Below are 26,131 nucleotides of genomic sequence, written 5' to 3'. Positions count from 1 at the left end.
CTTTGTTTTGGCAGCTTGTCTCGGTCATCAGCACGCTGCAGGGCTCGTAGTGTCCTGGTGGAGAGGAGAGGGAATGGAGGCCTACCATCACCACAGACACGTCGCGATGGCATTTCTGTCCTTCCCCAGGCTCCAACGCTGCTGCCCACCAAGGCCCAGCATGGGGGACACCTCCCTTGCTCTCCCTGCCCACCTGGGGCCCAGCGGGGTCGCACAGCCCAGCCCTGGTGCTGGCTGTCCTGGGTCCTTCTGTAAGACATGGGGCACATCCGTAGTTCATCCATGAACATGAGGTTGAGCAAAGAGAAACCAGTGTAGAAGTTTAAACACTGGACGGGATCCCATCCAGAGGGACCTGGACAGGCTGGAGAAGTGGGTCTGTGGGAACCTCATGAGGTTCAACAGGCCAAGTGCAGGATCCTGCACCTGTGTTGGGGCAACCCCTGGTATCAATACAGGCTGGGGGAATGAAGGGATGGAGAGCAGCCCTGCCGAGAAGGACTTGGTGATGCTGGTGGATGAGAAGCTCATCATGAGCCAGCAACGTGCACCCACAGCCCAGAAAGCCAACCATACCCTGGGCTGCATCCCCAGCAGCGTGGCCAGCAGGGTGAGGGAGGTGATCCTGCCCATCTGCTCTGCTCTGGTGAGACCCCACCTGTAGTACTGCGTCCAGCTCTGGGGCCCCCAACAAAAGAAGGACACGGACCTGTTGGAGTGGGTCCAGAGGAGGCCACAAAGATGCTCAGAGGGCTGGAGCACCTCTCTTGTGAGGACAGGCTGAGAGAGTTGGGGCTGTTCAGCCTAGAAAAGAGAAGGCTCCGGGGAGACCTTATAGTCCCTTTCAGTACCTAAAGGGGGCTGCAGGAAAGATGGGGGCAGACTTTTTAGCAGGACCTGTTGTGACAGGACAAGGGGTAATGGCTGTAAACTACAAGAGGGAAGATTCAGACTAGATAGGAGGAAGAACTTTTTTACACTGAGGGTGGTCAAACACTGGCCCAGGTTGCCCAGAGAGGTGGGAGATGCCCCATCCCTGGAAACATTCCAGGTCAGGTTGGACGGGGCTCTGAGCAACCTGATCTAGTTGAAGATGTCCCTGCTCATGGCAGGGGGTTGGACTAGATGGGCTTTAAAGGTCCCTTCCAACCCAAACCATTCTATGATTCTGTGATGGGAAAGACGTGAGTTCAAGGCCTGAGCGCTGGGCCTGGGAGGACGCCTCACCAGCTGGCAAATGCTGTCCCCAAGTCGGCTGTTCCTCTGCCCTACAGCGCGTCCCAGGTCACCACTGCAGGGCCTGGCCTTGGGGCTGGTACCATGCGCTGATCCCCAGGCAGTGTTTATAAGAGTGCCTCTGCTGAGCGGGCTTGTTGCTTAGCAAAATTTAATGCTGCTGGGTGAGATATTTATCTTTCCTGCACTAGCCAAAACAGGGTCCTCATTAAAAATCCTCCTAGGTTTTGAGAAATCAAGAATTCCCTACCCAGGATGATGCAGGAAGAATCAGCCCAGAAGCCTACGCTAGGAATAAATGCTTAAGTACAGCAGCAGCCCAAATCCCGGTTATGTTTAGCTGTGTTATATAGTAAGATAAAAATAGCCGACTTCCCACTCGTGTTAGAAATCACATCAAATCTTGCTGGTACAAGGAGGCCAAAAGTAACTGTAAACATCAAGGATGTGAAAACCAAATTCTCATGAAAACGGGCTGCCCCCAATGAGGTGGTCACCTCGCTGCCCTATCCGCTCATAAAGACAAAGCAAAGTAGAACTTGTTATAAGGCATTTATTTTCATTACGTGTTGGAAAGGGACAATTCTGTCTTAAAACAATTACAGAGATAATGCCACAATACCTACTGCATATTGCTTTACTGTTGAAACCAAAACATTGTCCAAAACAGGTGCTTGGCAAATGAAAACAAAACGAATATATTACCATCGAAATCAACGCTGTTAGGTGAAAGCACCATCTTCATTGTCAGATCTGATCAGTCATGCAATTGAAGACGCCAAAGCGCAAGTATTTTTGGTTTTTTACAGTAAGCCACAATCTTTTAAGGGTTTATATCATTCTATACAAATTTAAGTACAAAATGGGAGTTATGTTCCAGAAATCAGTGAACCGGGCTGAAGTGAATCACACGACACACTCGTTAACACTGTACAGCTGGATTTTAACATAGATTATCGATGAACTAGTGAAACTTAGCACGTACACAAAATGGTCCCCAAGATTCAGCCATGCTCAGGTGGGGAGCGACGCTGGAGAGTGAAGGATGATATCCAACACTATTCACACCCGGAGGGACAGTTTTCTCAAAATTGTTGGGATCCCAAGGAATTGTTGTTACTCCATTTTAGGAACGACCACATTTTAGTCTGTGGTTCTCACAAGGGTATACACAAGCTGTATCGAATACTGAATCAGAAATAAATAATAAAAGATACATCTAATACATCTTTTATTTTTAATATTTTTTTTTACAGCACTGACTTTACAAGAGGATAAACAACTCATTTTTAGGGGCTGCTAACATCTGAAACAAAGAAGTCACTATTTTATACTCAACATATACTCAACCTTTTAATAACTTCATATATGTATATATGACTTTTCACACCAAAAAAATGTTAAAATAATTTATATCTAAAAACTACTGTGTAAAGAACGAAGGAGGAAATAAAATGTGGGTTTCCTTAAAAAGGATGGAAGAGGAAGACCTGATTTTCATGAAACTCCATGCACTGTTTCAGCTATTTCTGGAGTTTCAAGAGATATCCAGGCCATCAACAAAAACTTCCCAACACATGACCAGCTCTTGGCAAACTCAGGGCACGCTGGGGAAGGTCACCTGCTGACGAGCTCTTGTGGCCCACAGGCATCTGCCAGCCTCAGCCCCAGTGGATTCAGAGTGCGAAAGGTGGAGAGAAAGAGAAAACATCTCCCCAGATTGCTATTAAAAAAAGATGGAGTGAAATCCTGGCCCACTGGTAGCACGATGTCCACTGGCCAGGATTTTACTCCCAAGCCCTACCTCTCCATGTCCTCCTTCTGCATGACGGATACAGGACATTTTCGTACAGTGGATTTTTTTCTTCCACAGGAAAATTGCCCCAGCAGCAGGGGTGGACCAGACCCCAGCAGCCACCTGCACGCACCCAGTGAGACGGATTCCCTTTGCTTGCTGCAGATGCTATTGTGCTTGTGTTGCTGAGGAATCACTCCAACAACTCCATTTATATATGGATCCTCTCAAATTTCAGCAATCTTTAATAATTTCTGGGGCCATGTAAACATGACAGAATCCAAGGAGGATCTGAAACCCATCTGGTCAAAAGCCCAGGTGTTGATGGCCTAGATCCACACTGAGGGAACAGGGAAAGGAAAGGTAGTGAAGATGTGGAAAGTACTTTTCTGGAGGTTACATTCCTCTGAAATAGATATTAAAGCAATAGTACAAATAAAATCAGCAATGTGATCTGCAACAGTGTGTCTGTTTATCTATGAAAGTGAGAGGAGATTATATTAAAGGAAATATTTTAATCTACACAAAGCATTTTCACATACTCCTGATTACAAAACACACAGTTGCAACACCATAAAGTAATTTTATACTGAATACAGAAATCAATACATCTCTTACTAAAAAGGAGAGAGGAAAAGAAAATGAGCAGGGTAATGCAAGTGAACTCCTGCAAGTGTGCACATGGGGAGACTGCTACATACTCAAAATAGCCTCTATTCACTACAAAACCAAAATCCAAGATTTTCTACACAGCTGTGGAAGGCAAGGCTGCAAGCTCGTGTGAAAAAGCCTGACTCAGTTGTCGCTGCTGCCACGCAAAGACTTTGGGAAACCAGTGTTAGCCTGCTGATAAGCCTGGGTATTTTTTTTTTATTGAATGGAAACAACAGAAGCATTTTTCCTTTGTTCTCTCCTTTTTGCCAGCCAATTCAAACATCTCTGGCCCCATTTATTCCTTTGCCTTTGGACTGCATCCTGCCTTTATTATCTATCCACCACTCCACCGGGTTGTTCCCTGGCTGGATACAGCCCACAGTTAATCTGGAGAACTTGAGGCTTTATCTTGAGCAACCCTTGTTACCTCGTGAAGCCTCACGGTCGGGTTCTTAATTTGTACTCATCTTTAAAGAAAACAAATTAAACCAGGGGCTTTCCATCTGAGCGACCTGCTGCTGACCTCCTCCGGACAAACATTCCCACGGTGAGGATGGAGATCTTTAAACAGCTGTATCATTCCAACAGCCTGAATTGTATTAATAAAAATAGTGCATCTTTTCTACCGACCAGCCCGGTCAATTGGCTCCTACAGCACAAAGGTTGACTAGCCAGACATGTGGCTAACCAAAGGCATAAGAGCATCGGCACAGCGGCAGTTTTGGGTTATGCCAACTGCAGGTGCCAGCACCGATGCTCCTTGTTAGGCTGCGTTTCTGCAGTTGGTTTTCAGGTACCGATGAGGATGTTCTGGTACAGTCACTGCAAACCCAAGCGTAAGGTGGCAAAGTCAGCCGGGGGGAGGAGGAGGGTGATGGCTTTACATCGCAGGCAGTGATAATACCACTCAAGTTCTCTTCAACAGGGAAAAATCTTCACCTGCTGAAGCAGATCACGTAATTACGGTGGAAACCAGAGTCCCATCTCCTCCATCACGCTGACACAAAACCTGGAGAAATTTCAGTTAAGGTAATGGTGTTCTTGCGGATTTCTAACAGTGAAGCAGAATAGAAATAGATTGCTAAGAAGCTAACTGGTGACCATGTAATTTTAACATAATTGCTCCCATCAACATGGCAATAATAGCTATGCCTCCGAAAACACGGCAGAACCTTTTCTAACTCACAGTAACAAAATTCAAACAGACATTATGGAAAATCTCCCTCAGATTGTCCGCAATTTTAAGAGCAAGGGCATTCTGGTGTGGTCTAAATTAGACTCCTCTACTTTTACAAAAAAAGACAAGGCTATAGAATATTAACTAACTTACTCTGAAGCTTATCTTAAATCAAAACTATCCTGAACTTATCAAACGAGGCAGCAATTCAGAAAAGCACTTCAGCACAGGCTTAATAACATATGCATGCTCAAATGTTTTGCAATAATGTAATTGTATGTCTGGATACTTGGTAATTCACAATTTTGGCTTTTAAAAGTTGGTCTCCCAATTTGCCCCTGTGATTTAGCAACATTCTAGTATATGAGCCACAATAATCATTTCTGCAAGGAAATATAGTAGTACAGCAACTGCATGGTAATTTATGTGAAAACTCTATCGTAATGCCACATCACAACAGGTACCTGCATATCTGCACCTGGTAAATTAAAGTGATACCAATACATTTGATAAATAAAAAATAAATTACAGGCTATGGGAAAAATGTCACTGATCACACCAATGACCTAAACTTGTTTTCTAGTTACTGCCAAGGTCTGGAGTAATATTTAAATATAGTATTTCTGCAAGCCTTCAGAGAATTACAAAATAAACTTCTAACAATCATTTGTAAACAAGTTTAAAATGCACAATTATATTTCAGTAGTTTATTTTGGAGAAATAAAGCAGTGCAAAATAGGCCAACCAAAATTCAGAAGGCAGCCAGGAAAATAAAATTCTTATTTGATGTTCTAACTAGGAAACAGCATACAGACATTTCCATTGGATCCAACACTCAGATTCATGTAAACATACTTAGGTTTGAAAGGTCTTGAGTTACTAACCCAGTTTTAACATCATTGCTTCTTCCCCACCACCCAATAAAAAAAAACAAAAAACAAACAAAAAAACCCAAAAAACCCCAAGCCATTGTAATAAAGGGAGCAAAAGGCAAGTCTACAAACACTCCACCAGCCGGTTACAAGAAAGTACCATACAAAAATATGCACTGGCAAGTTCCTTCCTGAGGGTATCTTTTGTTACACACGTAACATAAAAAACACTTTTTATTTTAAACAAACAAAAACAAACCTCAAACTGTAGATGTCAATTTTTATTTCAGTCATGGCTTTACGAAAGGTTTGGTCTATCATCAATACTTTTATAAACCCTTACCTATGTACATCTGACTCACTCACACCACGACCACCCGAGACCTGGGAGCTGCAGATGGCGCGGGGTCCAGCAGCCTCAAAGCATCCAAGGGCTGTGAAGCGCAACCAGCTCAGAACTGACCTGCGATAGTCTAGAAGTTGCTGCATTTATGCGCACCCTGGAATTTGACAGATACCACACTCATAAGGTCCTTCCAGTCCCTATAGAAATACCTTAAGGTTAGTAATCCCTCTAGAAGTGGAATAATCTCTTCTTAAATCATCCTCGAGAATCCGATCCCGGCTACAGGAAATTCCCAAGAATGGCATTTTGGGAACAAACTCGATCTCTCCTAAGGAAAAACCATTGTTTACACAAAAGAACTGCTACACAACACTCTTCAAAACTTTCTCCCCTCCAGGACTGGTACCATCAGGTAGGATGGTGACATCTTTATGCAGTTTACTCCTCTCTCCATGGTCTACCTGGGCTTTAAGCTCTAGATCCTTTCCTTTTGAGTAGATATCTAACACGCGATACTAAACAAACTGGTATTAAATGCTGCAGCGATGGATGCTTTACAAATACCTGCTATAGAACGACAGAAATTCCTGTATCTGCAAGCTAGGAGCTTAACTAAGCAAATTTTCTTAACACCACCCCTCTTAAATGTATTTAAGGGCTTATATGGGGAACGGAAGGCCACTCTGTCTACCAATATAGTGTCTCTGTTCTCAGTGCTGACAGACTTGGATATTTCCAGTTTAGTGTTCAGAATTGGCAAAAGTTTCAGGAATTCTCAACAGCAGAGGATGCTGCCATGCTACAAGATGCAACAGAGGGTGAACACTGCAGATGTACTGCGTATCTCGACAGATACAATTTGGACATTCTATAGTTTACAAACAGTATGAAGCACTATTGTAAATTACCACATGGTCTCATCCGGCAGCTTGCAACAAAATAATTTTATCTCTTAGCTAGAGCTACGATGTACTTATACCTCACATGAAGGTACATGATTCTGCTTATATGTAATTTGCAAAAGAAAAGCAAAATGCACGGCAGCATGGATCTAGGGAAGGCAGCAACTGTGTTATGCCTTAGGATCTGCAGATCAGGTGCTCCAAGGAAAATGTGTGGCTCTTTGCCAGCCTTTGCAGAGCTGCCCAGAGTCCTCACAAGCGCAACGGAGGGAAAACTAGATTCTCTGCTAAGAGATGAGCTGCTTCCATCAACTCCTCTAGGATTTCACCACTAGCAGACAATTGAAAGGATGATATTTAATCTACTAAATCACTCAACCTAACTATCGGCACCCTGTCTGGATCAAACGTGTTGCTGCTGGCGAGCATGGTTAGAAGCTGCTTTTGACTGAAGCAATGAGGCCTGGGGAAGAACTGCAAAGCTGGAACCGGGGTGGTCACCTCGGCTCCGCACCCTGAACATCCAGTCTGCTCTGTCCCACTCACAGTGCCACGGCTTCACATCAAGCTACCTGTCAACATCTGGACTGGTCAACGTTTCCAGGGATTTGGTTTAATGACACCGAAGTTGTCTTAGCTTTCTTTTGCAATGGTCTACCTGGAAAAAGGGAACAGGGAATATTTTAGGCAAAAATCTCTAGCACTGTTACATTCAGACACTGCATTTCAACATTATCATCTTCTTGATACCATGAGGTCCGATTTTAAAATGCTGGTCACCAGTGATTACAAAGAACAATAGAAATGAAAGAGCTACCCTCCCACAATGAAAGGACTAGTGTTAAAACCCACGTGTGTGTAAACTCACTACAGATTTGCAACTGGAATCTGATGAAATGGATCTGAATCACTTTCTCGACCTCCACCTTTCAGTCCATTTCATCAGCAAATCAGGTTAAATCAAATGGAAGGTTTTTTTTATTTTGCTTTTTTGTGTTGTGTTTTGTGTTTGTTTTTTTTTTTTTTCTTTTCATTTTTCGCAATCATATTGTTACAGCCTGATCTGGTTCTGGGACCACAATTTGTATCCCTGTGGCTTTTTCTCAGTCCATGGCATTGGCAAGTTATTGAGAAGAAGCTTTTGTTGCCAAAGTAGCGACGCAGTGCTGCTGGAAGCTGGGGGACACTGACGAGTTGCAGCCTAGTCTCTGGTGTTGCAGTTTTACTGAGCTGTTGGTCTCGCTTTCCACAATCCAGGAGGAGTCTTTTCCCATGACGCCGAGACAGCCCGTGCTGGCACAGCATATCCGCTCGTCCATGATTCCGCTGGTCTGCTCTGCCAGGAGCTTGCTGCGGTTTAGCTGGGTCAGCTCAGGTGCCTGACCCTGCAGGACAGCAGCTATATGGTTCAGAAGATCTGTGAAAAATTCAGAAACGCCCTCGTAACCTGAAAAGAGGAAAAATGAAGGAGAGAAAAAAAGGCAATTAAGTAATTTTCATAAGATCTTTGAAAGGCTTCTTCCACCAGTTTGTTTCTTGGGCTGTCTTTGCCTTCCAAATGATAATAAAAAGGCCTCTTTTCCATGACATCATTTTGAGTGACTGCACGAGCAGGTTAGCGTAAAGAGGAACAGAGACCATTGCCACAAAAAAACTTTTGTTCAACTTGAAAAACTGTCACCTTTCAGGTTTTCTGTTCCTTTTTCCTCCCAAGTATATATGTGTATCCAGAATTTTAGGTATATTCTATCATTTGTTGCCAAGTCCAGGTTTTTCCCTAAGTTACAAACTCTGTGGTACAACATCGATCTTTTCTATCCTGTTTCCGGGTTTACTATTAGAACTAACTTCAAATGCAGTTTCCTTGAGTGCCTGAACCCTCTCTAGAATTTGCGGAGCAATACCCTCAGTTAGGGAAACCTCCGAGGACAGCAGGGCTGGCTTTATATCTTACAGAAAGGCAGCTTCCCACTGTGTAAAAGGCAATGTGATGCTCATCTAATCTAACCTAACTTGGCACTTAAAACATGTTCCCCGCTATGAGAAATGTCTGAAAAAAACACTCAAGGGACAGTAAATGTGTATCAATGATACAGCATTTGGTAGAAACATCAGTCTCTTATTTCAGCACTGAAATCACCTTTCTGCATGTTCTGTTAATCGATTCCAGACAATTTACAATGCAGAGTTTAACAACGAGCTTCCTGGTTAAAACAGTTGCTCAAATACCAGGAGACACGACATTTTTGGTGACACAAAGGGTGGCAGCAGGTGTACAGAGCTTCTGGCTCTATTTTAAACACTCTGGCACAGGCACAGTTTTATCACTGTGTTCATTTTAAAACTGAACCAGACATGCAACATATTGGTACAATGTCTTGAAATGGATCTTAACTGCTACTGCGCTACCTAAAATTGTTATCAATTTGATTTAGTATTTAGAGGTGAAATATGACATTCAGTGTATTTAATGGGCTAGGCTGATTGTTTTAAAATGTCTATAAAGTATTCTGAAGGTGACCTGGTGTTAATACAGGAGATTGAAGCAATAAATAACACTTTAAAAGTCCCATGTGAATAGCACACATTCACCACAGCAGCACATGAGCGGCACCAGACACCACAAAGTAAATGCACATTTTAAAACACTTTTCGCGATGTGATCACAGGGCAGAAGAGTCTCTCAGATCCATAAATAATTCAGTTCTAATCTCCATTCTCCTCTAAAGACCAACTTCCTTTGGCAACAAAACCCCAACTTCCTGAAAAACGTAAAGCAAGAGGGTAATTTCACCTTAAGATAAATGTGGTGACTGGTGTATTTATAACCCACACGTTAACCAAATAACTCTTATTTAGGGTGCTACATTGCTTTGGATTTTATTGCACTTGGTCACAATTCTCCTAGGTACTTAACAGGTCACACAAAACACTAGCAATGTGAGACAACAGCTCCCAGTTTTTCTTTCTCAAAGGGCTCTTAAACAGATTCACCAAACAAATTGGCCATTTCAAAACATCGAGTTTCCCAGTGACCCATGCAATAATCCACCGGTCTGCAGGGGGCAACTAGGGCTCTTAGGGCCGGTCATGGGAGCCAGAACAAGATCCCCACCTCTTTCACAGAGGTGCTTGTTACACTTTCTAGCTTATGTAAAAGCCATGGGATTAGCCTTCAAATCTACTCAGAGTGCTTCAAACACCCTGGGAATAAGCCATCTCCATAGTAACAGCTTTAATATTCAGAGAGGAGATCCACAGTACCCCAGAGTGTTTCGTGTCTGCTCACTGAAAACAAACCAGCCTTGTTTGAGGGCACCTGGCAAACTCACAAAGAAGTTGCTTTAAATATTTAATGGGAATAAGATGGCCAGTCATTCAATCCTGCAATCAGCAGATGTTGCAGTGTAAGGAAGCTGTACGCATCAGGCAGGCTTCCTCTGTGCAAGCCCTCTGCACACCGCGTGGAAAGGCCCAAATAATTCTGCCTCATCACCCAGAAGAAACTTCACACACTTGTCAAAAAGAAATACAGGCAAGGGAGGAAGAGAACCAGGGTGCCTCAACTCCTGAGCCATGGAATACCCAGGAAAGGCTGCAAACTCAGTAGATACTGCCTCGCTCTGTTCACTGGCTGCTGCTGCAGACCTCTCAAAAAAGGCAACTGTAGGACATCACTGTGCTGTGATGACAAGGGAATTAAGAAGGGCAGATTAAATTCCACCTTTAGAAACTATGAATGAATTCGGGGTTCATGTCACACAAGGAATCAATGGGAGGATATAAGTTTTGAATGCTTCACAGCAGAAGTTGCATGAATTGTGCTCCAGCAGGTACTATCCTGGCACTGCCCACTGATACAATTTTGGAAACACCTTTCTACAAGAGGCCTGAATTTTGCTTTGTTGAAAACAGTCTCCAGAGTCCTCTGGCTGAGCATGGCGAGGAAGGAAGTCCACCCAGCAATGCATCTGAAAAAAAGTACCTGCTCCCCTGAGCTTTGCAGAGTCAAGAAATGCCTGTGAGCATTTTTAAGCCAACATTAGAGATGCTAACTGCCAGATTTTCAGGAGACTCTCCCTGGTCTGGCACACTCTCCTGCTTTTCTGCCTCTTCCCTTGGGCAGAGAGAAACGGACGGCCCATGTACTGCATTTGCGGCAGTGTATTTACATACACAAAGCGCACACCGAGATCTGATGCCTTTTCTCTTGGCTACCTGAGGTCAGACAAACATAAAACCCACATGCTACGTGACTGTGCCTACAGTTAAATATCTCAGCTGGTAACCACAGCTAAATATAGTCCTGGTGGTTTCCCATAGAACAGGACATACAATAGGCCTTTTACAGATTTATCTTTAAAATCTTTTTGAAGAGCTGCTGGTGCTAATGGAGCAGATAACAGACAACATGCTCCTAACAGGTACCTCTGCTCTCAATCGTGATGTTAAACTAACCTCAGGATGACAACCATGGAGTGGCAGGTTCGAGTGAGCTTCAAGCCTGGTAAACACAAAAGACAGCAGACAAGGAAGCCAAGGGGCCATTGGACAAGGTTTTAGTCAGGCCTGTCCCCAAGGCAAGCAAATTCTATGATTCTATGAACTGGATTGAAAGATTAAGATGGCTAGGGGCTCAGTGCAAGATCTCTAGATGTAAAGGTATCTCAGCCATACTGAAAACTCAAAGTCTTCAACAACAGGTTAAACAAACTGTAACAGCCTGGGCATATCTCTGGAAACAAACATCACTATTCAAGTAATGAGAGGAGATTCTTAAAGAGAAAAGACCTATGCAAAGAGCATCACATGGGATGATGTATTCTTTTCCTGTGTTAGGCTACTGAGCTTAGCGCAACTGACAGACCATTATTGCCTCCCATTATCATAGAATGGTTTAGGTTGGAAGGGACCTTAAAGACCATCTAGTTCCACCCCCTGCCATGGGCAGGGACACCTCCCACCAGACCAGGTTGCTCAAAGCCCCGTCCAGCCTGGCCTTGAACACCTCCAGGGATGGGGCAGCCACAACTTCTCTGGGCAACCTGGGCCAGTGCCTCACCACCCTCAGAGTGAAAAATTTCCTCCTGATATCTAACATAAATCTACCCTCTTAGACACACTTACGACCTCTTTTAATAATTCCAGTGGCCAAGGAGCTTGTTCAGTTGTTCCCGATACACATGTTGCATTAAAAAAAGTGAAGGAAAAATTTAGCCATTTTCACACACTCTATTCTATCGTTCTACTTCAGGATCCATTTATGAGAACATGTAAGGATATTTAAACCTTTATAGCAACTTCTGTGAACCTATAATTTTAACATCTTCTTCAGATTCCTGGTGTTGTTGCTTTTGTGCACAAAATGTCTTTTCACGGGGAATCAATTTGCACAGGAAGAGATTTTCAAGGGAACAGTTTGCTGCTTCCACCCCCTCAACACTTTTAATTGCACAGAGCCTGGAAAAAAAGAAATCTTAAAAGGCTCTCCTAAAATAGAATTTATTATCATTCTTTTCACCTTCAGAATGAGGGACAGGCCCAGAAAGGCCAGGTCCCAGCACACAATCCCATGCTTCAGTTCCTGGGCAACCCTTTGCAGGGAAGGGCATGACAGCCATGTTACAGCTGATGACTAAAATTTGACCGTATGTCCTAAGAGCTTACATTTCATTAGCACATTCCATATCCGGATTAGGGTTCTGCCCTTTCCAGATCAAACAGTATCTGATCTCAGAACAATTTGGCTGCTGCTCTCCTGTTCCCCACCTGGGAAGCAATGATGTGAGACACCAGCAGTGAAACTTCCCACCAAGCACACACTGCACAGGTTCCACAAAGCATGCGTGGAAAGGCCTTTCTCACCTGGAAATGCATTTATATCAATGACCGCATGCTGCCCGGTCTGATTGTTAATGATGATATCGATTCCAAAGAGGGAAACTCCCAGAGCTTGCCGCAGCGCCTTAGAGATTTCCCGGATGACGTCGTCATTTGGCCGCTCATATACTCCTTCGATTTTATCCAGCTATAGTGGAAAAAGAGATATTAGTAAGGGACTCCAAACCAGCCTTTTTAGTGGAAAGATTAATTTTCAGAGGTTTCCAGGTGCATATCCACCAAATCGAATTGCAGAGAACCGGTGACATGAAACAGAGAAAGACACCAAAGAGAAACTGCCTTTGTAATTCAGAATCCTATCTATACTGGAAGTTCACCTGCTCTAAAGCACCTAGTTCCTCCTCTTCATACTGGTGCAGCTCCTCAAGAGACACAGCAGTATAGGAATGAATGGAGAACCAGAATCACTATTTTAAGTACTAGGATCTACACCTTTAAAACCCAAATACAGCTGGTGTGTTTAACTCTGTGCTGCAAATATCATTCTGCTATTTCAAGGTAGATTAAGGTCTATGTGAAAAGACTGATAAGCCAAACTCCTGCTGTTAGTTTCATCTGAGCCATACAATACAACTCAGCTGATATCTTCAGGGCAGAGGCTAATTCAAAGGGATATCTTTTATGTGGGTTTCCATGTATAAGTTATTCTACAAACAGGACAAAAACACAGGTTATTCATGACCAGAAGATGCTTTTTTTTTTTTTTTTACTTTTTAAACCCCAGGTTATGCAGCAGAAGTATGCTGTTATGCCTACAGAAGTGTGTATGGAGTATGTATGTGTATGAGAGAGATGGCCGGTAAACCACAGGAGCACGTACTCTCTCTCTAAGTTTGAAAGTAAATTTAGCCATAAAGAGATTTATGACTAACACAATTACAGCTTGAATATTTAGCATGCCCATCAGTGTTGCACAGAAATTTAATCATTGCTGACTATGAAACTGCTCCCCAGTAGAGCTTGTGAAACAGAAAAGAATCTGGAGACTCAAGAGATTGAAAGGACCCAGTCCTGTGAAGTGACTTACTTTCACAGCAGCTGAGTGCCTGAGAACTTCTTTGTTTTTATATGCTCAAAGCTTATTAAAAGGACTGGTAACGCAAGCATGAAACTGTGCACTGTGCTGGCACTGCTGGACTGGGAAGACACCCAGAAATGGTCCCGTGGCCACAGCTCGGGTGTGCTCGCACCGCAGACAGCTACTTGCCCTCTGTGGCCCTGCCCAACCCAATTTCTCTGCTTGAATTTTCACCGTTTGTCTTTCCTCACAGAACTGAGTCCTAGAAGGATGATTTATGCTTATTAAGCTCTCTGGACAGGAAAAGGCCAGGTATTTGCATTCAGAACCTCATTCTTCCCTTTGCCTAGATTAGCTCTGGGGCGTTTAGGCCTGGCAAGCAGCACAGGCTTGCTCCATCAGTGCTTCCTCACCGGAGCTCGGTAAGGAAAACCAGAGGGACACACAGTCATGCTGCTTCGTTGTACCAAACAGACCTCAGCCTGCAACACAGAAGCAGACAACTTGTGAAGAGAGTCACTAGCTACTAACGCTTTGGTAAGAAAGGACTAGATAGTTTTCCAGCCATGCGAGAGCTAAAAAGAGCAAGTGTACTTACTGCTGTTAAAACAGATGAGGATTCCGGCTTTGAAACATTGTGGCTGTTGAAAAATATCGATTCTCTGTCTGGAATGAAAAGCAGGTTGTAAATAACTTTATACCAGATTTTAATTTCCAAAGGATTAGTGCAAGGAACAGTAGATGGCACTGCAGTCCGTGGAATCCAGTCTTGCTCCCTCCCGGGCAGTCCTCTGCCACCACCCCACCTCTCTTGCCTGGCACCCACGGCCTGGTCACCCATGGTTTTCCATCCTCGGACCACAGATAAATAGAACTGCACAGGGGTAATAGACACTGTTTCTTTTCCTTCATCAGAATCAATTAACTAGAGTTCAGTAGGATAATGAAGTTAATTTCTACTAATTTGCCATACTCAAAGTGACAGTTCCAGTGGGAAGGCACGTGATAGAAGGGAGAAGCTGAATTCCCTGCTGGCGGAGTGCTGACAGCACCCAGAGTGTTCTGAGATCGCTGTGAACCTGGGGAGGACACTGCCACCATGGAAGAAAGCTGTATGTTTCATGTTCAGGACCTGCCCTGCCTTTGGAGGCACCACAGAAATGCAGGAGACACCCCAAGGTGACAGAAGCCACCAATGTACCACAGTGGAAACAATGGGGAGAAACGTACCAGCGCCTCACGCCCTGTTCCCTCTGTGCAGAAGGTTTTACTGGTGGGGAGAAACCCACCATGACAAGTGTCCCCTTGGGATTCCCACCACAGCAAACTGACAACACTGTACAGACAACCCGCATGGGAACACCCGGACTCAAGTCTCAGCAGGCAGGTGGCACCACTCTGGGCGGACACTGAAGAGGAGCCACAGGGCCACATACCATAAAGATGGGGGAGCTGTGAAAAGCAAACCCAAATCCCCTCCACAGTCTGACACCACCATATGTTCTTCTTGCCTTTCTTCCCAGACCAGAAGGGCCCTGTTCTTTCAGACATTCAGCTCCTGTCAGATCTGCCGAGTCAGGTGCCTGTAGCACGGCCCCCTCGAACTCTCCTGATGAGGGTAAAAAAGCCGGGCACTTACCCTAATCTGCCCACAAAACTTATTTTTATGTGGGCTTCCAGACACCTTTCAAGTCTTACACCAACAGATGAGATATTAGCTAAGGCATTTTTAGAAAAGTGCCTTAAAATGTTCTCTTCCAGCAAAAGTAAAGACCAACTGTCTTAATCGTTTATATGGACACAAGTTCTGGCCTACTCAATTTGATCAGGACGTAGAGCAGACCTAAATGTAAATACAGCATACACACCTACAGACAAGAATTTTTACCAAGATCCTACTATACATATAATAAAAAAATACATATTTGTGTGCAGAATGCAATGGTGAGCAAAGCATGGATATACTAAGATCAGCAGAAACTACTAAGAAAAGTGACAAAAAGCCGGCACTTCTTAATTAATCTCCTTTAGTTTGATACCTTCTCCCCTCTCCTCCCACCTCCTGGACTTGCCCAGTTGCAGGCAGATCATGCTCCCATCCATGCCCTGCTAATTCCTTCTTGCTTCGGAAGGTCCACGAAATGCAGTTCTTGGGAAACCAGCTTTTTTTTCCATAAAGGAAATTTTAGTAATGTTTAATGAAAACCCTTCAAGGCCTGCTGCCTAGTGACATACAGGGAGGATTACTGTCCTCACTGACAAATCCATTCCTCCCTCCCCACAACACAGCTGGTATCTACAAACCAAAGGACGTTTCCCACCAAGGTTCACAACACTGTGCCTCACATGAACAGAGAGGCTCGTTTAGGGGAGGGCAAGAGTGATCTTTAATTTAAACACACATATATAATTGAGGTAAAAATAGGGAGAGGAAGTTCTGAAACGACGGAATCCAGGAAATTCTCTCCAAAGCGCATTTATAAACAAATTCCGGAACAAATGACACATGAACTTACTGTGAAATTAGAGAATATCTCTCTCTCTCTCCCCCTCCACATGACATAAACCACTTTTTTTTTAACAGGTAAGATTCAGGTTACTCTTGGATAAATATTTACTATACGAATGTCATTCGTATGTATTCCAGAGCAGATGAGTTATCTCCCTTCTTACTGAAATAATACAGTAGAGGAAACATGGTATGTAAGAACCATCTGCCTGCACTTCAGCAGCCTTCTCAAAGGTATTTTTCTTTTGAGTTGTTTGCTGCCAAAGCTCCAAGAACTGATACTTCCTTTTAAATTGGCACAACGTACCTGAGATTCCCGCAGAGAAGTTCTTTAAAGATGGTCTTTTCACCACTGTGTAGGATTCCCCGACCACAAAGACTTTATACAGCACAGCGTTGTGATTGATGAAGCTCTGAATGACGCAAGGCGGGCGGACAGCTTTCAGGCCCTCCTGGTTGAAGATGATCGCCATCTGCAAACATGCACACACAGTTGTGCACAACTCTTTCAGTAATTTCACACTTACCCACCTCCTGACTAGCAGTGAGGGGAAACATCTACTGGTGGATATATATTGACCATGCGTGAATTCCTTCTCAGCAGCTAATCCTATTTCATTACGTTTCATTTCACTGACACACAACTCTCCAACACTGCTGGCAGTGCAGCTTTCATTTTCAATCAACGTTTTCTTCTCAGCTCTTTGCAATTTCATTTACTGCTTTTAGTTGGGAAGCTACTGCAACTGCAGGTACAACAAAAGGAGAAAACATGTGACCAACACAGACGACAACATCTGTATCGTATACAAGCCCGTGTCCATGACAGGAACAGAAAGAACAGCTCTATGTACTAACTGTAAGAGTTCTTCCCCACGGCTCTGCTTCCTGTGGTTTGGTTTAGTCTAGTTGCAATCGCCAAAGAACCAGGGTTTCACCCACATCATCAGAGAACTTTTTTCAGACTCCAGTAGTTCTTACTGCTAGCATATGCTGGCCAGCCAAATAATTTTCTTGGCTTGGTTTCACCCCATTACACTAAATGGATAGTCCTCTTGCAGGGACTGGAACAAATATGCCAAAAAGGAAGGCATTTATAGGGCCTGAATGATGAACAAGAGCTGCCTCAAACAGCACAGAAGCGATGCTGGTAGGTGCAGAGAAGTAATTTGAGGAGCCAATATATTGAGAACATGCTACGCTGCTCTTCCCATTGATCCCTCCATTACAATGCTTACATGCACGTATAATTAACATAACCACGGTTTGTTGCTGAAGTATGGATGCTGCCATGGCTCCTACACCGAACCGGCAGCAAGCACCATTCTAGCACAGCTGATGAAATTACTTTATACCAGTGTGCCCCTACACAGCGGTGAGGATAAACTTAAGTTTGCTCTCCATCGTCAAAGCCCTAAAAAAGCTATGCTCTAGTTATCTGAATATAGACCTGTCTTCATTACTCCAGCGATGCTGGGTCTTGTTATCCATGGGGGCAGAAGGGCATGTTAGTTGTCAGGTGAATACGAGTAAGGACTGTCCACGGCCAGAGAACCTGACATATGGTTTATCTTCCTTTCCTCTGGGCAAAACTCCCTCCCTGCTTTGGTCAGAGCATCTTCCCCCTCTGAAGAGGCTTGAAGACAACAGCTAACCATCCAAGAGCTGAGCCTGCTGCTCTCAGCAGCACTCAGTCAGTGCAGGATGCACAATACTTGCCAGAAAAATTCCTAAGCTCTGAAACACAAGTCTTTTCTTATGCCTGTTAATATTTTCTCATTGGCCTGCTTGGGGCTAGTGTTCTACTCGGCATGCAAGACAGTCCAGAGAGACTAAGAGAATTCCCGTGCGTCCACAGTGATATACAGAATAAAACTGGAGCTTCCTGCCTCAGCATGATGCAGATGATGAGTTATACTGCCTTTTTGCTCTTTCCATATGCTTCCTGTCGGTCTTTGTGCCTTCTGAGATTAGCTGTATCTTAGTGAAGTCAGGGTCACTGGAAGGATTTTACAAAGAAATTTTACCACTTTGTGCTCTCTCTCATGTATTATATATGATCAGCTGCACATTTGATGTACACTGTACTTTCAGGCTGAATTTTTGCTAACACCTTAGTTTGTTCCTGTAATAAAAATAGTAAATATAATATGTTTTGTTGCTCAAAAATGTAGTCATGTTAAATGATGTACTGTTTACATATTCATAGTTAAAAGTCTGAGCACATTTTTGTCCTTATTCCTCCTTATCCAGTAGACCACATTAGATCACATAACTGTCTGCACGCATGCACAGTGACTCAGTAGATTAACATTTTTTGAGTTCAAGTCAATGTGTGCATTCAATACCTTCTTGCAGCTGATATTCTTACTGCATCTCTATTATACCAGATGCTATCTATTTGACAGCACAGAGTGAGTTTGCCAGTGGTAACAACCTCTGCAAGAAACCTACTCTGACGAGCAGAGTCATCCATCAAGATGATTCACAGCAACAACAACATCATACCTCACTGATCTCTCACTGGTGGCAAGAAACACTGCTCTCTTTCTCCTCCTGTGTAGACTGCTGGCATTATAGCATCTACAACATCATACCGGCAAGAATTGTGCTGCTGCTATAGAGTTCTCTTCAAATATTAGTTAATTAATCCCCACAGACCACTCCTTCATAAGATGAGCAGGTACTTATCATCCTGTTTTACAAGAGTGGAAACACAGAGTTTATCATCTTGGCACTGAACTGACCCAGGCTACTGGAAACCATGTGAAACTTCTCTTCTGCAAAGCTCTGTGCCAACAGCCCCATGGACCAGCACACAACCCATATAACTCCCATGGTGTTGCATTATGCTGGCTCACTGCGATGTCTTACGGTTTTCAGCATGCATGAATACAGCTCCAAGAATTCGCTTGCAGAGCGCACTTGCTCTTTGTCATCTAGCACAGACCTGCTGTGTCTGGCAGTAACATGGGAACAACACTTTATATCATAATTTCCAAATAGCATTCCTCATTATAAATGCAGAGCTCCTTTGAAGGCAAAACAAAACATTTGGCACCAAGAATTTTTACTGACAACGTCCTTAAGGAATTCAGTCTCGAAAAACCCAGCAATTATCTGCCTTTTCATTCCTGTCTGCTCAACACTTAGAAAAAGTCATTCTGGACACATTTCTTCTCCTCAGGTTATGGGTCTCTGTGATGTCTGACGGCAGCTTTACCAAAGGTCAGTTATGTTCTGGCCTGCTGGCAGCTGGGAAGGACAACCTTCAGGCATCATCTCTGTTCAAGTCTAACAAAATGCTGGCAAAGTGGGGTTCAAGTGCTGAGCTGGCCAATGTGACTTCTAGTGTAGGTCATGTAGGACTGTGGGACACCACAAGAAGACTAACTGCACCTTGGCTTAACTACCTCATGTTTTCACAGCGAAATGCGGAGTCTGCCAGCTTTGGCTGGCACCAGACTCAAGCTCAAGCCTGCACCGTCAGCTGTCCCTGTTAGCCAGTCCTTGAACTTTCCGAATAGTCATCTTATGAAGAAAAGCAGGTTTCTGGTCAGGCTGTGTTCTAGTTCCAGTGTCAGCTCTGCAGTTGGAATATCTCTACAGAAAATGAAGCGATTTACCAAAAGCCAAAGAAGGAGTCATTAATAAAACAGGCAACAATTCCTTGCTTCTAGACCTATGCTCCATCTTTTAGACAAACCGTACCGTAAGCAGAGTATTTATTCTACGGTTCCTTTGCCATTATTGATGATAAAAGAGCAATTACAAGACAGTTCCTCTCTGATCATAAATACACTTTTGGATCACTCCTGAGAACTCAGCAACTCCAAAAGTGACTACTACTACTAACTATGTAAAGTACTACGCAAGACTTCAGGCTTTTTTCCAGTGGTCTTCCTAGTCTCTAACCAGAAGTTCCTGTGATAAAGTGCAGCCTATAACTGTATTTTAGTCTAATTTTTGCACAGAAAATGGAATTCTGGCAGGAGGCTGAAGTATGTCTGCACTGTATGAAAGAACAGCAAAGAAACATTCACCAGGGAAATGAAGTCCAAGCCTGACTGGACAAGCACTGCAAGGTTCATGCATTTCAGGCTGCAGTTGCAGAGAAAATTTCTGCAGAAAAATCAACAAGGAAGCTGGAGTCTTAAACTAATTCACAACCCAGTCCCCAAGTGTTCTCAGGAATGATAGCGAAAATTTATAGCAGCTGCTCTGACAAACTAACAGGGCTGTCTGTCATGCTTGTAAAATGATCCAAGCTAAGGCCCGCATGAAAAAATTTAGCTTGCATTTTCAAATGGAAGTGCTGGTCACTCAAGATTTCAGCAGTAGGCATCCAGCTCGTCTAGATTTACATTTTACTTCAGGGCTTTCACCTCTCAGAGACGCTGCAGCAACATACTGCACATTTCAGGGGCAGCTGGGAAACCTGGACGGACGACCACGTTGTTAAAAAAGGAAGCCAGGCATTACGAGAGCCAGCAGCGAGGGCTGGATTCTCAAAACTGAGCAGCGGTGAGCAGGAAGGCAGGAAGCACAAATGGAAAATAATTAAAACAGGACTCGGCTCGCCTAAATTTAGAGGAAGCTAGGCTCACAGGGAACGCACTCCTTCCAGGAATACACAACAATTTTACCTGCAATTGCCTTACGGGAAGGAGGGAAAGCAGATAATTCTACTAGCCCTGTTCTTCTCACAGCTCCAGCCGTGTTATTACAACTGAACATGCCTAGAAACCGTCTCTATTTGCTAGTCCCTTCCCCTCAAGGAGAGAAACCATCTGGCCTTCACTCATACTTCTGCTTCGTCTGCAGCACAAAACCATTTCTCACCTGCACCACATACAGGCTGGAAGAAAAACATGGTGGGGTGGAAACATCACTTAGTGTGACCTCCCACCAAAGGAGAAGCTGAAGGAGATTCCTTGCAGACAGAGCTGACTGGAGACCACAAACTGCTAGAAGCAACTAGATGACAGAAGCTAGAAACAGCTAGAAGGAATTTCCATGTCAAAAGGTTAAAGCCATATTTAACTTCATTTCAGATAAATCTGAAAAAATAATGGTGTAATTAAACACAAGGGAGAGGCGAGGGAAGGGAAGTCCTTTGGGCATAGCCCTCATTCTGCCTACTACAGGATCGGAAAGCAACAGCCAAACCACCATGGCGGGACTGGAAGCAGGGGGATAACACCGCAAAAGTTTTTAAACTCACCTCGTGAGAGTTGGTTCCATGGGCCACTCTGGTTTTACAAACTGGGTAAATAAAAAAAAAAAAAAAAAAGCATCACTGAAACAGGACACACAAAACCCTTATAAATCCATTCCCACCCACATGTGCAAACACTGGAGTTCACCAGACCAAGACACTGACTGTACCAGATACCAGTGACAGCCTCTGCTTGAACAGTGCCCTCAATCTCTACAAAGCTTGGCTTGCTCCAAGCCCTACTCTCTCAGCTCCTCCCTGTAACTAAGGTGCACGCAGAGGTCATTATTAGGACTAGACAGAGGTGCAAAACATCAGCGAAGAAGTTAGTACCAGTGCTGGTATTGCCACCCTGCCTACTCAGAGGGCATCTGCACAAGTACGTGATTTTGCCTGAGGCTGGAGCTACGTTACAGGTACCACAAAACACCACTGTGCTGAAAGCAAGGGAATAGGGACACAGTGGAAACCAGCTGCTTCTCCTGCCTCCCTGTTTTTGGGGAAGAGGATGAAACCAAATGGGCCGAACCAAACTAAGATACAACAGATTTTTTGCAGGCAACCGTAGAGGGGGACAAAAAATGCAGAAAGAGCCCAGCAGTTCTTTCTTCTTCATATTTCTTATCGGCTCCATATATCTTGGTTCTCACCTCCATCCTAAAACCAGTAAGAGGAAAGAAACAACATGCTCCTGCTATTATGAAACCAGAGAAGGGCTGAAGACCCTGGGACCCTCACGATGACTAGAACTGATGTTATTTATGTTAAGCAGAGGAGATGAAAACTTGGAAGTAGTGAGGGGGTGGATAGGACAAGACTTCTCTGGGGGTTGTTGGAAGAGTCAAATTACCAGGCAAGAGGACAGGCAGCTATGAAAGGCAGATGACCTACACTAGCGTCCAAAACAAGCTGGTAACTCAAAATTTTGCAAAGTGGTATGTGATGTCTCACAGACACATGCTCTGGAGAGCCAGGAGCGTTTTTTTTTAAAAAAAAAGGAGAGACAGGAGAAAGAAAAAGCACTCCTACAGTACCACATTATATTGATTTTCCATGGTATTTTTTAATTTCATCCTCATTTAGAGGAGTTGATTCAGGCATTCGGAATATATGGGCTACGCTGCTGACTTCTGAGCACTAACTGGCCTGTATGGAGAAGACAATGTGCCTGGGCGAGGAAGGGGGAGGTCAAAGCCATTCAGTGGGCTTTAAATTACTGCTTCACAATCTGGCTTCAGGAGACCTGTCTCATTTGGGAGTGCAATGGCAGGAAGGGAAAAACATGCTTTTTTCCACATGACTTTACCTCTGAACTTTATAAATGAGGCAAGCACCAAGGAAACAAACACTGACTAAACAATTCTGCTCACTTTATACTGCAAGGAATCAAATAAAGGAAGGAATTAAAGCACAACCACACCAACGAAGCTTGCTACAAAGCACAAACAGTCCATAGCAGCTGTTTGAGGCTGTGGGCCCTTGCAGCCTGCTATCCATAGTAATTTTTGCACTCTTTCTTCTACCCTCTAAGATTATCTTTGTAGCCTGGACCAGGGAACGGGAGGGATGGGTGAAAAAATGGGGCAGTCAGCAAGGCAGTGATTTTCTCAAGAAAAATCATGAACACAGCTGGCAGGAGAAACTTCTTGCACAAGTTCAGGGCAAGAGGCTAACTTTGTTAGAACTGTTAGCTTTTCCCAGAAACACAAGTTTACTGTAGCAAGGTGTTTAAATTAAGGAACATAAATAAAAGGCAAAGTAAAAGCAGATAGGGATGGGTTTTGTTTCACATTCCAAGCAGATTGCTTCACAGCATTTGCTTCAGGAAGGTTTTAACATGCCTGGCACTTTGGCAGTGAAACCCTCAGTCCTACAGTGTTGGCTACGTCTCAGGGGGTGCATGTGCAATATTCAGAACCCACCAGAAGCACCAAGGAAATGCCCATGTACATACTGAAAGGGAATGCCAGTCCATTCTTCTCTATGAGCTGCAAGGTATCTTCTCCACAGGCACTTGTCAGCTCCATAAAGGGTGGTGAACAGATCCTCTCATCTGCAAGACAAAAAGAAGACTCAAATGGAGATGAGGGGCTTAGCTTCTCAGCTGCATCATTACCAGCTCTCTCCACGCTAACTGCTTCTTGCTAGTCAGCTTTACTTTAACAGTTGATATTAAAGCACTGGAAAGACTATCAGCCAGGCCTGAATTTGGGTTTCCGGAAAGATTTCAGAAGATGAACAGCCAATTTTCAGATAATCTAAATGGAAATATAAAGCCCATATTTTCACAGTTAGGCAGCAAAACCAATCACCTGCTTAGGAATACGTAGCTGCACAAGACTTAGCCAAGTGAAGTGAAAAGCAATTGGGATCTTGGCTCTTAATGTTATGGCTTCAAGCATAATTTTTCTAAAGCATTTAAAAAATCCCCGAATGGTCAGCAAGCGTGGCTGGAGTTGGCAGTCTCACAACGCCATCATTACTGTAGGGCCGCTCAGGTGGCAGATTCCAGTGTGGGTTTACTTCAGCAATACATCCATCCCACTGTCCACTGGGACCTCTGCGCAGCGTTCATTTGGTGTGGCAAAGCCAGTCAGAGCACTGCGGAGACACCGAGACACCCTGGCAAGACTGCTCAGTGGACTTTGGTTAAAGAGAAAACACAGGAAACCACAGTAAAATCTAACAGAGTAGATCTCCTCCAGTGTGTTTCTGCTGATGTTGTGCTTGGGGTTGTGGGAAGGCTGAAGTCAAACCCCAGCCCTCTTAGTGACTCAGTAGGTTGAATTGCTCTAGGATTCATGTCCTCTTCACTGTAGGAAAACTCTGATTCCTCCAGGAATGCAGCAGGAAAAGGGGAAAGCACTATAGGACTCAAAGTACTTGAGGATAAATCTCCACCGCTCAAGAGGGCTGGGTTGCAATTTCAAGTGCAAAGAGAAGCCTGGCTTCAGCCATGGCTCTGGGACAGGTCAGTGGACCCAAAGACTTTCAGACAAAAGCTGCACGCACATTGACAAATTCAAAGCAAGAACATCACCCAAGTAAGAACAACTATCCAACTTAACTCCTCAGTGAGCACAGCCTTAAACGTACTGCCTCCAAGGAGTTTTAGCTATGGCCAGGTTAACTTCGGAGTCACAAACGAGTTATAACTCCAGTTAGCACCGTAGTACTGAGCTGCAATTCAGAACAGGTCTGCCAAAACTCACTTCTAAGACTTATTTCAGGAGAAACAGTGTGACACCTTCCTCCAAGAAGCAACTAGAGACCAGCACAAATGATGGGAGCAACTGTATCTCGCAAACTCAAGTCACAGGTTTATATCAACCAGCAACTTGTCTTGAAAATAAGTGAAACGTGACTGTTTCTACCATCCACATCTATCCCAGCGAGCACAGAGAATCCAAACAGGTGGGGGCTATGCTGTGCAGATGGTGCAGAAACTGGAAAGTACACGTAAACTAAAACCCCAGCAAAACTAACCATATACTCCGAGAGAGCCATGCATCTAGAAACCAAACCACTTTATAAGCATTGTTTAGATTAACACTTTTCACTTCATTACAAGTATACGTTTATGCACGCTTCCTCACACAGAACAGAAAATTGAATCACTGAAAATAAGAGAGGCAAAACTTTATGTATTTTGGTATGCATATCTCAATACATGCTTCAGCGCTCCAAGAATATCTGAGAACTCCGGTCATTAGCAATACTGTTGCTACAAGAGGTTTTCTGCGAAAAGAAAAGGCTATTTTCATGCATCCTAAAAGGCACAGAAAGATTGATGCTTTGAGGTCAACCTCTACAAAGCTAAACAAAACATCCCAGACTTCAAAGCTTTCAGTCTGCTGCTATGAAAACACAAAGCAGCATCCAAAAGTGACAGGTACTGTAATATTTACAAGCCTTTGCCAGAGTGAAAGTTCTTTAGTTGGATGAATTTAAGGAATCAGATTTAGTTTACAGATACTTGGGAACAACTTTGGCTTGGCAGCCCTCCCACCCATATGCTTGAGGCTCGCAAATAACTTTGCCTTCAGAGTGCAGATGCAGAGGGGCGCATGGTTCCATCTCACTTCCCTCCGTTTCTCTCCCATGCAAACAGGAATGGGAGACAGGGAGGATTCAGCATTCCTGCCGATTACATGACACTTGCATGGGGAGATGAAGGAAGGGGCAAACAGTAATTTCTTTGACTTTGTGCTTAGAAAAGACCACCTGGAACAACAAAAAGTGGCAGAGAGAAGACTCTTAGCATCTCAAAGTGCTCCTGCTGACTTTGCACAGAACTGGCATTTTCTCCACCAAGAAGGCAGTTCTAGCCCACTGAAACCTCTAAACCAGACCATTAATTCACAGCCAGACCTGAGGACAAACAAACTTGCTCTGCACAAGATTTCAGTATGGCCTACAGCTAGAAAGCTGCTACTCTGAGTTTAATTGCACGCACTGCAATTCTGAAGGTAGTGGCAGGTTTAAAGGAAAGTCACCAGCTGC

At 43.9% G+C, this 26,131-nt stretch overlaps 1 protein-coding gene across 10 annotated transcripts in view; it reads right to left on the bottom strand.

The window, feature by feature from the left end:
- Positions 1 to 1,775: 1,775 nt before the first annotated feature.
- The window catches only part of ITPK1 (inositol-tetrakisphosphate 1-kinase), a 160,223-nt gene continuing 135,867 nt past the window's right edge, over positions 1,776 to 26,131 (bottom strand). For all 10 annotated transcript variants that reach the window (XM_074584160.1, XM_074584153.1, XM_074584155.1 and 7 more), the window contains 6 exons: positions 23,583 to 23,681; positions 21,635 to 21,675; positions 16,718 to 16,883; positions 14,500 to 14,567; positions 12,848 to 13,010; positions 1,776 to 8,429 (listed from right to left, as the gene is read on the bottom strand). In XM_074584160.1, the coding sequence (XP_074440261.1) occupies positions 8,107 to 8,429; positions 12,848 to 13,010; positions 14,500 to 14,567; positions 16,718 to 16,883; positions 21,635 to 21,675; positions 23,583 to 23,681 (860 nt within the window). In that variant the 3' untranslated portion in view covers positions 1,776 to 8,106. The remainder of the gene's footprint in view (positions 8,430 to 12,847; positions 13,011 to 14,499; positions 14,568 to 16,717; positions 16,884 to 21,634; positions 21,676 to 23,582; positions 23,682 to 26,131) is intronic.

This window comes from Larus michahellis, chromosome 4 (genome assembly GCF_964199755.1).
Source record: "Larus michahellis chromosome 4, bLarMic1.1, whole genome shotgun sequence".
Lineage (NCBI taxonomy): Eukaryota > Metazoa > Chordata > Aves > Charadriiformes > Laridae > Larus > Larus michahellis.
Note: the sequence above shows the minus strand (reverse complement) of the source record. Positions and strands in the feature narration are given on the sequence as shown.